The 13,243-nt window shown below is 39.5% G+C and overlaps 1 protein-coding gene across 10 annotated transcripts in view; it reads right to left on the bottom strand.

Annotated features, from left to right (window-relative positions):
* Positions 1-3,815: 3,815 nt before the first annotated feature.
* The window catches only part of LOC148817520 (rap1 GTPase-activating protein 1-like), a 124,901-nt gene continuing 115,473 nt past the window's right edge, over positions 3,816-13,243 (bottom strand). For 3 of the 10 annotated variants that reach the window (XM_088938235.1, XM_088938239.1, XM_088938240.1), the window contains 4 exons: positions 12,825-12,936; positions 12,501-12,607; positions 10,729-10,776; positions 4,758-7,795 (listed from right to left, as the gene is read on the bottom strand). In XM_088938235.1, coding sequence (XP_088794361.1) covers positions 10,768-10,776; positions 12,501-12,607; positions 12,825-12,936 — 228 coding nt within the window. In that variant the 3' untranslated portion in view covers positions 4,758-7,795; positions 10,729-10,767. Of the gene's footprint in view, positions 7,796-10,728; positions 10,777-12,500; positions 12,608-12,824; positions 12,937-13,243 lie in introns of all 10 variants that reach the window. The other 7 variants (XM_088938233.1, XM_088938238.1, XM_088938231.1 and 4 more) reach the window with 3 other exon arrangements.

Below are 13,243 nucleotides of genomic sequence, written 5' to 3'. Positions count from 1 at the left end.
TTTCTGTACATTGCATGCAGCATTCCCTTTACATACATTGGTCTTTTCGTTATACACGTGTGCATTCCGCTCGGTAATTTGCACTGCTCCGGTCTCCCAGGCAGTTCGACTCTGTCCTCAAACTTTTGCCAGTTTCTCTGAGCTTTGATACATCAAACCAAGTCTCGTGTTCGTTGTGCCTTCAAAGAAGTGCAGAGTGCCAGCGCTCCTGCATACACATGGCAGGACATGGCGAGAAAATATGGGTTGCGTGCACAGCGTGGGGCGAGTAGCGCATTTCATGAGCACCGTGGCAGGAAAAGAATGGAGGAATTCAGATGTAATTTAACCATTTAGGTGGTATCACCTCTTGTCGTTACTTAGTACAAGGTTGCTTGTAAAGTTTCGTCGATGTCCGTGTTACAGTGTTGACAGCAGAGCCCCCCTATCTCGCCAACGATTCTTTTGAGCGAATCTGTTCACGAGTTGCGTTATGGACTCGTTCGAACCAGGGCGAAGTGATTCATGTCCAGAGCTCAGGGGACAAAGGAGGAGTTTGGGTCACAGTTGGTACAGGAAACATTAAGCAGCCATAAACCATTGTAAAAATGCACGTGGCCCTCATTAATTGTGTGAGCAAATTCAAGGGGATTGAGTGTGAAACATGTATTCCATCCAACACTTTTATAGCTGCTTTTATAACAGGTGTAAGGTTGGGATATACCTTGAACCATTGGAATGAATAATGTTTTGATTCTTATTTCAGACAGCAGCGTCTGACATTTTAAACATTCTGGGGTTGCATTATGATATAACTTTATTATGAATAAGCATTGGTTACTCCCACACTGAGAGCAATACGTAATTTTGTGTTTCATTAGTACATACAGTGTACAGTCTATTTTAAATGGCATCTGAAATACAGCATGCCACTACTAACCCAAAATCAAGTTTGCAATTCCATTTTGTTGTAATCAGACAATCTGAAATGCGAATTGTTCTGCGGTAGGACTATTGAGAGAAACAATCCAAGTAAAAGTTATTTTCCAGGTTAGGAACACATATGAGGTAGCACCTTAAGACAGATTAAAAATATTATTTTGGTTTTGTTTCTTATAAGTAGGCTTTTCAAAGTAAAACACTGATTTTAAAAAAAACATATGTCAAGCTTTCTCTGCCAGTAGGTGTAGGTATTAAAGTTCTCTTTATGTTAAATTCATATAGATTTGGAAGGTTTTTTATTCTGTCATCCAGCAGATGACATTATCTGATTTACTGCTGTTATCGGTTTGTTATAATTCAGTGTAATAAAATGTGGGTACTTTGGTAATATTGTTACTTCTCATTTTTGTGAGCATCTCATTTTGTGAGCTGTTTTGCAGATTTTTTCAAAGGTAGTGTAAATATACATTTACAGGTCAAATTTAGTTCTGCATTATAGATATTCATTTTTTTTCTCTGACTTTAACAAAAAGATAATCTTGTTTCTCTGAAGGACTACCACTTCCCAGTAGGCAAAAGCAAACTACCGAAACTAGTTTTCTGGTCTTGAGTGTCTTGAGACTTGATCTTGAGTGTCGAAGACGTAGATAACCCATATCTGCCCCTTACTGTCCGCTCTGTGTATCTGAGGCATGTTGTTTTGGTACAGTACGTCACAAGGCACTCCGAGCCTTCTGTATGTGCTGCCATTGAAATACGGCTCGCTGTTTAAATTAAACCATTTAGCTAAAGAAAAAATGCACATATCTCCATGTTCCTTTAAGTTTGTTGGTGATTTGATGTAGGCTGGGACTTCCATTGTCAACATTCATTGCGCTAATATTACAGTGGGTCTGTGTGTTACAGATCATGGACATAAATATTTACCCGACTTGATATAAATGGACCTCAAAAGAAGCACACTTCTAGTAAAATCATTGCAAAATTGTATTATGTAAAATAATGATCTATGACTGTATTATAATAACTTTGTGTTTGAGATGTAATTTTTACGTCTTCTTAACACGAAGCTACTTAACAAAGCAGGTCAGAGGAGCACCAAGAAGAGCAAGCAGACTACATTGTTAGACAAGTTAATATGATTGACAGGGAAACCTTATTTACAGCATTTAATATAATTTTATGGAGTACTAAATTACAATAACGTATACTGTACATAAAAGGTTAATGTAAAAGTATTTTGCCATGTTGGTTTCATCTTTAAGTAGTGATATGCTACTCATTATTAAAAATAAGTTTGATGTTTTAAACGTAATTTTTAAAAATGTCTTTTCATCACTAATACACAAGCTCTCTCATTTTTAGAGTGTTCAAATTCAGAGTGTTTCTAAAACGTTTCAAACAAGGTTAAATTGCATTTTAGTGCTCTAACGGGTCACCTCAGTGATCATTCTGTTTATACTCAGAAAACGTGAATTAACAACGGTAAAAATTGTGTTGTCAAGTCCTGGACACTATTCCTGTTGAAATATATTGATTCTTATGGAGAAATATGCTGCACTTGAGCCTCTGGGAATATTTACATCCTCCCAGTCCACATGAATCCTATTTTCATAATTTTGTATGGGAAATAATTTTCCCGCTTAACATCCGTGTTTTACGGTTGCCCTTAAGGATGTGAAGTGTGCACCGCCTTGTTCCTGGTTTTGTTTGTTACTGGTTCTTCACACTAATACATCACTGAAGCAGACAGACAGTGTGCGTTTCTGCTTTACTGCATCAGAATCCCAGCCTGTGTAAACGTGTCCCAGCTGCTTCTGGTACATATGGAGTAAAATAACCATCTTTTTTTTACATCTCTGAGTAAAAGTCTGAATACCCCCCAGAATAACATACTTAAGTACAATACAGCTCTCGGGGAAAAAAGGACTTGAGTAGTGTAGCACAGTAGCTTCTACCTCGCTACTTCCCACCCCTGGAAAAAGGTGATATACAGCTGCCTTTCAAAGCTCACGGAATAAAGCCTTGGATGGTACTAAAAGTAATGTCATGTATGAAAATATTGTTTTAATTTTGTTTTTAAGAAATTAACATAGTGTAAGATGTTGTGCTACTGACTGCACTGTTCAGTCTGTTTGTTTTAATTAACAACAGAGAACATCTGAACCTTTTTCACCTTAGAGTCCAAAAAGAAATCTTAGCTATAGACTTCTGAGCATTGTGATTGACAAAACTGAAATACTGCTTTTGCACACTAGTTAACTTTTCTGTTCATCTTTCAGCAAATGAAGCAGTGCTACAGTTGTAATGTGAGATTAGATAGCTGGTGTTGCATCTTGTTGATTCACCCTTCAGGTACTCTTCAGCAGTCATGCAGGCGAACTTTGTTGCTTAGTTTTCTTAATAGTTTGTCATTCTTTTGTGACCATTCAGCATATGGTTTTATCCACACCAATATATCAGAACAGGATATTTGAAGTATTAAAAAACACATGTGAATCACTTACAGTAAAATGGTTTCCCAACAGGAGATGTTTCTTCCTATTAATGCAACATTGCATTCTTAAAAATCAGGGTCAGGACAACCTCTGCTCGTAGACAATTTAAATTTATTTTAAATCTGTTGGACCTCTCTAGGACTTAGATTGCAGACTGCTGGTTTAAATGATAGCTTTTCAAATGACATACAAACGTGACATTACCTGTCTTACCATATAAATACAAATTTCCATGGGAGCCCACCTAGGAGGGACATGAATGAAAATTAAGCAAATAGTTAAAAACGCCTTCAATTATAGATGCTTTAAGCATTCTGAAGGATTCCCTTGTTTGGAACACTGAACCGAACAACAACAAAAAAACTTTTCAACTCCAGTTTAAGCATACACCTTATACTCTCATACTTATCTTTATTTTTTTTTCTTCTTGGCTGTATTTACAAAAAAGCAATATTTACAAATACAACTTTCTTACAAGAGTTTACTTTTAGCGTTTGATATTCAATGGAACACAAATACAATCATTTTCAATAGAGCACATGTCAGTGTTTTACCTGTTGTGTGGTTAGTTTTTGTCTGGAACACCTATAATGTCCTGATGTTTGCAAATGGATTTGTGCTTTATTGGCTTTGAACCTCAAAGGTTGAACAGATTAAACCAAGAACACACAAACACTGGAGAACCATCACACCCATTAAAACAGACACAGCAGGCAGGTGAAAAGAATGTGCATGGACAACTGCTCAACATTAGAGGGCTGGGTGCCCACAATTTCTTGCTTTAAAATCTTTTGAAGCTGCTTAACTAGCTGGAGCTCACAAACTGATGGAAAGCTGTGGTATTTGTTTATGCATGTGCAGTTGTGGTTCTTGATATACTTTACTTGTGCTTCTTTAACTGCCAGCTTTCCCTGACAAATGGCAAAAAATGATTATTTCCCCAAAGGATTTTATAACAGAAGTTTGAGGGGGGAAGGTTAGATCTTCCACTCACCTACGTATATAAGTCTCACACCCAGACCTTGCCTGTGCAACTCCCCCCCACAATAGTGTTGGAGGGGGTTCGTCTGTCATTCCCTCAGATACGAGAGTTGCGCCTAATACTTTATCTCTCTCTATTGCATTCATCAGGATCTGACCAAAGTGTTGAAATATTTCACCTGCGAAATTGACAGTTTTCCTAGTCAAACTGCTTTTTAATAATTTTAGAATGTTGTTGTTTTAAACTCTTAAACGTTATTCACAGACCACTACACGTATGTTCTGTCCACTGTGTCCCAGCCCGAATTATAATGTCCAGTGGCATTTTTATTTAGTAAAAACCCTCATCAAAGGACATTTTGTTCTTGTCTTGACCTTAGGAATAACTTCTGGTATTGCAGAAATCCTTCCTTTTAAAAGATGATTCCACTATGCTTTGTAAGTCCTGTTCAGGTTCCAGTGAATGTAAGCCCTGCAAAATAATACTGTGAGCTCACAAGTCACTAAAATCACATGTAGCGTGCACATCAAATGATGCAGCATGTGAATACAAAGCATAGGATTTAACTTAAGTAAATGAAACAGAGTTCTGAGTAATATGCAATAATGTAAACCTCCAATTTAAAACATCAGTGAAAAAATATAATTTTACCTGATATGCAGTATTCTAGGGGAGTGGGAAAATTCAGACTCTATGGAGGGCAGCTCAGAAGTAATCTGCCTCTCAACGGAACAAGGAATTCTGCAATTCATCTGTGTATTGTGGCAGTGCTACACAAGCGTATTCTGATACGCAACAGAAACTTGAACAGACATGATCTTTCCTATCTTTTTAAAAGGTAATTGTTAATCTTTTTCACAGTATGTCACTTTATGTAGTGCACAGTTGATTCTCATTTATTGTAAGCCTCTAAAACAGTTATATTTCACATCATTTGTGTTATATTTGAAAAGCAGCCTAAAAAAAGTAAGCATCTACTTCTACAACAACATCTTTTTTTCTTTGTGTGGGGGAGCATCAAGGTGGGTTCTTTCCACTAAACACACCTTAACAAGCAACAAAGTGAATCAGTTCTTTACTTGTAAAGATCATTTCAAGCAGTTCGCCTGAAACGTAAAAGTATTTAATAGCTATACTTTGTTGTCTTAAGATTTTTTATTTATTTGTTTGCCATATGTGTTAGTTACGGGACACGTTTCTCATCCTAAAATCATGTTGGCAGCTTCTTAATTTTAAGAAACTGAAATGTTCAGTAATATGTACAAGCTTTGTACCTTGAACTGCAGGCTAGTTCTTCTTGAGGTACAGCGGCAGGGACACCAGCTCTCTGCCATATCTCATTTTAAGACATTCAAACTCCTAGCGGCTCCTTTTTTGTCCATTTATAAAGGTTTCAGTTTTTTAAACAGATAAAACAGCCTTTTCTGTATTTACAAAGGATATCTGGCAACTACCTGTTTTTAAAAATACTCATAAAATCTCAGCGTATCCCTTACGTAATTGGTATGTAAAACAAAAGCCCCTTCACCAAAGCTGGCTAGTCATGTCGTGCATAGCTGACACTGGGGAACCTGCAATGATCGTCTGAATCACAGTGATCTTAAAAAAACAAGAACTGGATCAAGATCCATAAGATTTGATTAAATTACGGGAAAAATCTACAATCTATAATACACCAGCTTCAATCACAATGCAACTACATTGCAAACTGTTCAGTAGAGAGCTGCCTTAAAAGTTTTAACTTTGCCTTGATGTGATTTGCTATTAATCTATGCAGGTGCATCAGAGAAAGCAAGGGTCAGTGTCTGTACAGATGTCTTAGTGTGTGAATCCCTGCTGCACTCTTTCTCAGACGTTTGCCTTTTGAAATTTGAGAGCCTGTATCTGTCAGCTGACTTTTGTTTTCCAGCTTCAGTATTTCTTTTACTGCAAGTGGCATTTTGAATAGGCTTCAGACAGCTGTATATTTATCTGCCTGTCATTTCGAACCTGCAGTACGCATAGTCTCACCATGCACACAGTAGCATGATCTCATTGTCAAAGGTTGGTATACTGGGATACTGCCCTCATTGACACGGGAACAGTGTCTCTGCAGACGTTCAGTGCACATGAGATCTGACAGCTGTATCAACCCAACCCATGAAAACATTTACGCAGGTTGTGACCCAGTCACCATATTTTTCAGAAAGAACTGGAGGCTAATTGAGTCTTCCTGTAGTAAAATTAAAGTGTTTGGATTTTAACTATCATGAAGACTTATGAGGGGTATTCTAACAAATTTCAGGACGTTCAACCGTAATGATCAAATTATCACCTAAACAATGTTCAGTTTTACACTGAATTTTAAGAAGATGTTCTTTGTTGCTGAAAGTCTGGGATTTGAGTCACCTTCATAGATTTCAGACTTGGTTCAAAAGTAATTAACAGTGCATTCCAAGACAGAGTAATAAAAGGGAAATTATGTCAGAAGGTGTGCTTTACACCGAAAGAATTGAACTAGCACAATTAATTATTATTCTACGATAATAAATTATATTTTAGTATTATCAATAAATTACAAAAGACAAAGAATAGTAATCATTAACATTCAAAGACAAAAAAGTTTGAGATATCTGCCACGTACTGTAGCTCACTGGTCATAGACTCTGGTTTTCGTGTTTTTCTGTAGCAGCAGGCTTTGCTTTCGACAAGCAGAGCCTAGACCATTCATTCCATGATGACTGGCTTTATGAAAGCCAGTCAGCAGCTGAAGATGACCACTTAATGCCTAGCACTGAATCTGTGTTTAATAACATCCCTCAACATAAGCTCTCTCGGGTGTTTCAAACACAGATAGTACCTGTACAATCATTTAACTCTTTTTTTTTTTTAAACTGTACCTTCCACATAATTGTGTGACAAGGTGTGCCTATCCATGCTCGATCCGGTGCACCCTTGTTTTTTTAATTATTTTTTTAAAATCAATTTTTAAAAACTGCAACAAAACGTTAGCGTTTATATCAGCAAGACAGAAGCAGTCTCCACGGGGCTGACTCCACAGACGAACGGTGCATTCAAGAAAACGTGAGACCAAAGGGAGGAGCCAAGAAGCGAAGGGACAAACGCGACATGACCACAGTGCAGGTCAGAGTCCTCCTCTCCTGAGCCTGCACGGGCTGCAGGGAATGCGTGCTGTGGTGTGGTCAGAGGGATGAGGGCTACAGTTCTGTGGTGGTGGTCCTGTGCCTCCCACGCCGTTGCCACGGGAACCAGAGGGTGGCACAGAACAAAGCAGCCGGGGGGGGCGTCACAACCCTGGTGGCGAGCTGGGGTTGTCCTCGTAGTCTTCGTCATTCGTAGTGGCAAAGGCCCGTGCTCGTCTCATCTCCTGGAGGGGGTGTTTTTTATGAGAATGCTGTGGAATAGGAAAGCAAGGGGTTAGGTCACACTCTTCACAGGCAAGGCTGGAGCCGTTCGGCTCTCTGTGCTGCCATAGTGCACGTTCAGTTAGTGTGCGACTCCTGCTGTAAAGCTCAATCCCTGAGGGTGGTGAAAGGTCATAGGAATGCTGGAATTAAACATTTTTGAAGTTTTGATTTTTATTGGAAGGATACAACAGGGTGGAGCAGTGGCAGAGGTTAGCATTGCTACCTCGCAGTGCTGGGGTCTTGGGGTCAATGTCAGACCTGGGGTGCTGTGTGTGTGTGAAGTTTGTATGCTCTCCCCATGTACATGTGGGTTTTCGCCAGGTACTCCATTTTCCTCCCCCAGTCCAAAGACATGCTGGTGGGTTAATTGGCTGCTGGGAAAATTGGCCCTGGTGAGAGTGTGCCTGTGTGTACCCTGCCTTGTGCTTGATGCTTGCCGGGATAGGCTCCAGCTCCCCCACAGACCTGTACTGGATAAAGCAGTTAGAAGATGGATGGATAAAAAAGGGAAGAGAATGAACTTGGACCCGTGTATTCCATCAGTCCTGTGTGATTATTGAATAGGGCAGTACTCAGCTGCACGGTAATGTGGCCTGACCAACTACCTGAGGGCCATGTTGTGACATTCCCCTAATCCATCTTACAGCACTGGTTCTCTCTAGTTCTGTTTTAATGATGCTGCTCCATGGCAGTGCCTCATCGTGGGTTTAGAACAGGAATGAGATCAGTAAGCTTCTGTTTGAGCATGAGCGCTCTCCCAGAGTTTGCAGCTATTTATTTGCTTTGCCTTTTATTCAAGTACTTTTTTTTAGAAAAGTCGGTACTTCTACTGCTCTACATTTTTCAGAAGTCTCTTTCCCTCTGGGATATACTGACGTTTACCCAGGCTGGAATTCTGCTGGGAAAGGCAGAAACACAGTGTCTGTCTGCTTCAGAGACTTATTAGTGTGAAGCCCGACCACAGACCGTGGTGTTTCCTACAATAACCAATCAGCAAGCACACCGATACCGGTATAAAGGAACACAGGGGGTTTGCATTTTACATCCTTAAGGAGGGTCATAGAACATGGATGTGAAGGGGGAAATTATTTCCCATAAGAAATAATGAAAATAGGATTGATGGGGATGGGGAGGATGTAAATATTCCCAGAGGCTCAAGTGTGACATATTTCTCCATAAGAATCAATACATTTCAACAGAATAGTGTCCAGGACTTGACAACACAATTTTACTGTTGTTCATGTTTTCTGAGTGCAAACAGAATGATTACTGTAATGACCCGTTACGTTGAGCACTAAAATGTTGTTTAACTTTGTTTGAAATGTGTTAGAAACACTCAGAAATGGAGAATTAACAGCTTATGAGTTTGATGAACAACCATTTTTAAACATTATATTCATTTAAATATTAAACTTGAAATTTTAAACTTGTTTTTAATGCAGAGTATCACACACGCGTAGCACGCAAAGATGGAAATGACGCCACAAAATAATTTCAAATTCAAATTTTATGTGCAGTAGAAATTATTTTGTTCCTCTAAAATAGTACCTCAGTAATGTTTTTAATTTACCACACACATGATTAGCAGCACAATCTTTTACTGTAGAGAGTAAAATTAGTTTTCAGTTTATCTAGAGGCAGCGCAGTCTGCTTGTGCTTCTCAGTGTTCCTCTGATCGTCTTTGTTAGGGAACTTTGTGTTTTAGAGGATGTAAAGTTGGGGCCCAGAGAAGATGCCAAAATTAAATATACAAAACACTAAAACTAAAATATACTTAAATATGCTAAATTAAATTAACACAGTTATAAATAGTGCAACAGTTATAATATGTACAACAGTTTTATATATGAAGCTCTTTTTGCTGTGAATTTACTAAGAATTTTCCATTTTTGTACAGTTTACATAAAGATGGGGAAATCTTTGTCAGCGTTCCATAATACATACGAGTCACACCTGAAAAAGACTCCACAGCCACATTTTTCTTTCAGCAGGGAATGAACCTGATCCTTTACAAGTACTTGGGACTGGACTCAGATAAAAACCTAAGATGGGACAAATGGTGTGTTTTTCCTTAGGAAACCAAGTCATTTATTGAAAGTGTCTTAAACTACTGTCTCCCTTGTTGGTTTAGCAACATCAGTACTGTAATTGGAATTGTTTGGGAAAATTAGTGAAAATAAGTAGGTAAAGTCATGGAACTATGGCTACTTTCTTCATTCCAGTACTTGAATACCAATAAGAAATGATATTTATGCTTTTACTTGAGTAGTTTCCTTATTTTTGGAAGTAATGTTACTTGAGTAATAGTACTGTATTTGAATACTTTTTACACCCCTCCTGGATTAAGCATCATAGGAAAAAAGTGCATCTCTGTAACTCACCTACGATTGCATGTTTTTCAGATTTCAAATATATTTCCAGTGCTAGAAATGTCCCTTATCTTTCTAAATTACAAGTTCTAGTGTATCTGACACTCATTGATCTTTATAAGACAGATGGACGCCTCCGTGCAGAATCATGACAAGTGTACAAGGCCATTCTTGTACATGTTGCCTTCTCTTTGCATGGTTATTTTGAGCTGATAAAGAAAATGAGTAGATGTAGGATGATGAATGTGAAAATCAGCCTCTGCAATTTAAAGCAGAAAATAATAAAGCAGAACATAGTTCAATAGCATAAAGTTGTAGTTTCTGAACTAAATAGTCCTGTTTGTAATTACCACCTGCTGCATAAAAAAAGATGACGGTACAGGTATAGCATTCTTAAGGAAATTGGAGACCATCTGACCATCTGAATTCAGCAGATGGTAACGTGATCTTAACTTTATTCTCCTGAAACAAGGCAGCACACTGAAATGCCCCGCCTGGTGACCAACACCCCCAGGAAGTTACTGTAGTGGCAACAGTGGTAAATTGCTGACCTGATGAGGGACATCCATGAAGCAATCAGGAAGGAGAGGCTAGCAGTTCTGCACAGGACACACAGACGCACAGAAAGCACAGGGTTAACAAGGGTCCTGCTAAGGGGTACAGTTACATTACAACAAGAGCAGGCGACTACACCTAGACATCTGGCATGCAACATCCCCATTCTCACTTTGGACAGGACATCCGCCTGGTTCAAACACACTGTGCAAGGGCCTAAAAGAGAGTTGTCATTTAAACAAGTACAGGACAAAAATGCCAAACGAGTCTGTACTGGCTGTACTCTAACTTACCACTTGTATTCTGTATGCAGAATTCAAAATATTTCTGAAAATGTTAAGACTGGATAACTATAACCAATTTATGAAATCTACTCTAAGACATATATCTTTAGTTTAACATTTGTGTGAAAAAGAAACAGATCAACACTGGACCCACATGCATACATTTAATGAAGGTCATATACTCCAAAACTGATGAATTTCCAACTGTTTTTCTAAAAAGAGTGAATATGGTAAACAACATGCACACGGTGCAGGCAATACTTTCTATGGGCCTCATCCCCAAAAGTCATGTCATACAACCCACAATCAGTACTATTTAAGATAAAAAACATATGCTAATGAATGCAGATAGTGTGGATTGTTAACAGTACTGAGGGGCATGATATGTACACAGCGGTCACAAAATCTTGAGATGTGCTTCAACGGCTGTGCAGATTAGTACTGATGGACAGCAGGTGTTATGATCTGAGATCAGACTTAGAAAAAGCCACACAAGTGTTTTTATGTCATCGAGGGTGCCGTTCTTGCTAACAGGGAAAAGACTGTTGTCAAGGGGGAGAGGAAACAAGAAGGGGTCAGTGCCAGAAGCACAGCAATACCCAGAGACATCGGGGACCAGCAAACCTAGTCAGGCTTGGCAGGGCTACAACTCCCCACACTCTTTCCTCACTGTCAGTCTTTCCTCACTGGTACACTTGGTGGAGATCACCAGGTCCTGAAGAAGCACCTTCTCTACAGATGCACTTTGTGTTTGGCCACTCCTTAGCCAAAGAGCTATGCTACTTTCTGTCCCACAACCTTTACACAACGTGTGTCACGCTGTACAAATAGCAGGCAGCTTAACACATGGCATTCGCTTTAGTTCATGCAACCTCGTGGTTCTAAGACTCGTGCAGTGGGATGATGTTAACTTGTATCTTGTATTAAATTTAATGAAGCTTTTGTGAATGAGGCCCTTATTTCCACCCACATGCACTGTTCACGTTTGGTAAAAACACCATAGGAAACAAAGCCACACAGTCACAACCCAGCTACTTCAGTACTGATAAAAGGACCAACTCTCGAGCTATTGTGATTACTAGTAGCAACAGCAATAATTTAAAATTATTACCACTTAATAATGGCACTTTTAACAGCTTACAAGGTGTTTTGATTAATATAACAATTTGCTTGTTACAATATGATTTAATTGCTTTTTAAAACATTTTTTCCATGCAGGAATTTTACCTGCAAGTTCAGCTGAAAAAGTGCTCATACCTTTCATATACATTTTTCTGTAAAGGTCACACCTTCAGAACTTGGAAGAAACAGGCAGATGACTGGGAATAAGGCAGGACTGCTGACATGATCTGCACAGACCCTCTGCTACAAGTTGAGCACCAGTAAGTGAGCATCAACTCTGAGCACCGTTTCTGAAACAGCAGAATATTTTCAGTTCCCGGCCAGTGATGAAGGACCAGGTCAAGAGCGATATCCCTCCTTACCGATGACGACTTCTGGTCCTCCGGCTTCTCCAGCTTAATGCGGATCTCTGGCCTGGGCAGCTCGACTCCCTTACACCCCTCAGGCTGAGGCCTGGAGGTGGATGCTGCTGGAAATAGAGATGGAGCTGTTACAGCATGTCACACCTGTCCACTTGTACAGCTACTCAGGGAGAAGCTCAGGACAGCAGTCTATGGTCAGTCTGTGGTTTAAATAACTAAGGTCCAAGCACTTTCCACAGGGTCTGCAAACAGTGTATTTTTATACTTGCTTTTTTATGTCACTGCGGCTGAAGTCATTAAGATATGCCAGAAAAACCCCCTCACCTGGAGAGCTCCCGCGGCTGGCCAGGCTGGCACTGCTCACGCTGTCCTCCAGCCAGGTGCTGTAGGTGAAGGAGTCGCGCTTGTGGGGCGTCCCCGCTGATGACAGACTCTCCTGCAACACACAGCTCGGCCATGAGTCTCTCTGCCCCGGGGGGCACCTCAGTGCTCAGTGCTGCAGTGTTCGTTCGGAGATTATGATGTTTGTTTGATGTTTGAGACTCGTCTATTACTGTAGAAGTTATTTATTTTATGCCAAGATAACTCTGCCCCTGATAAAACTCACAGAAGGAAGAGCTTTGATAAATCAATCAATACTTTAATAAAGACCTCTGAGGCTTAGAAGTTGCCCTTATCTACTTTCTTTAAATTCTCTTGGATTTTTAATGTATTCTTTGTGATGTGTATATGCTGTCAAATGC

This window comes from Atractosteus spatula, chromosome 20 (genome assembly GCF_055471065.1).
Source record: "Atractosteus spatula isolate fAtrSpa1 chromosome 20, fAtrSpa1.hap1, whole genome shotgun sequence".
Lineage (NCBI taxonomy): Eukaryota > Metazoa > Chordata > Actinopteri > Semionotiformes > Lepisosteidae > Atractosteus > Atractosteus spatula.
The sequence above is the reverse complement of the archived record's forward strand: the minus strand, read 5'-3'. Positions and strand labels throughout refer to the sequence as shown.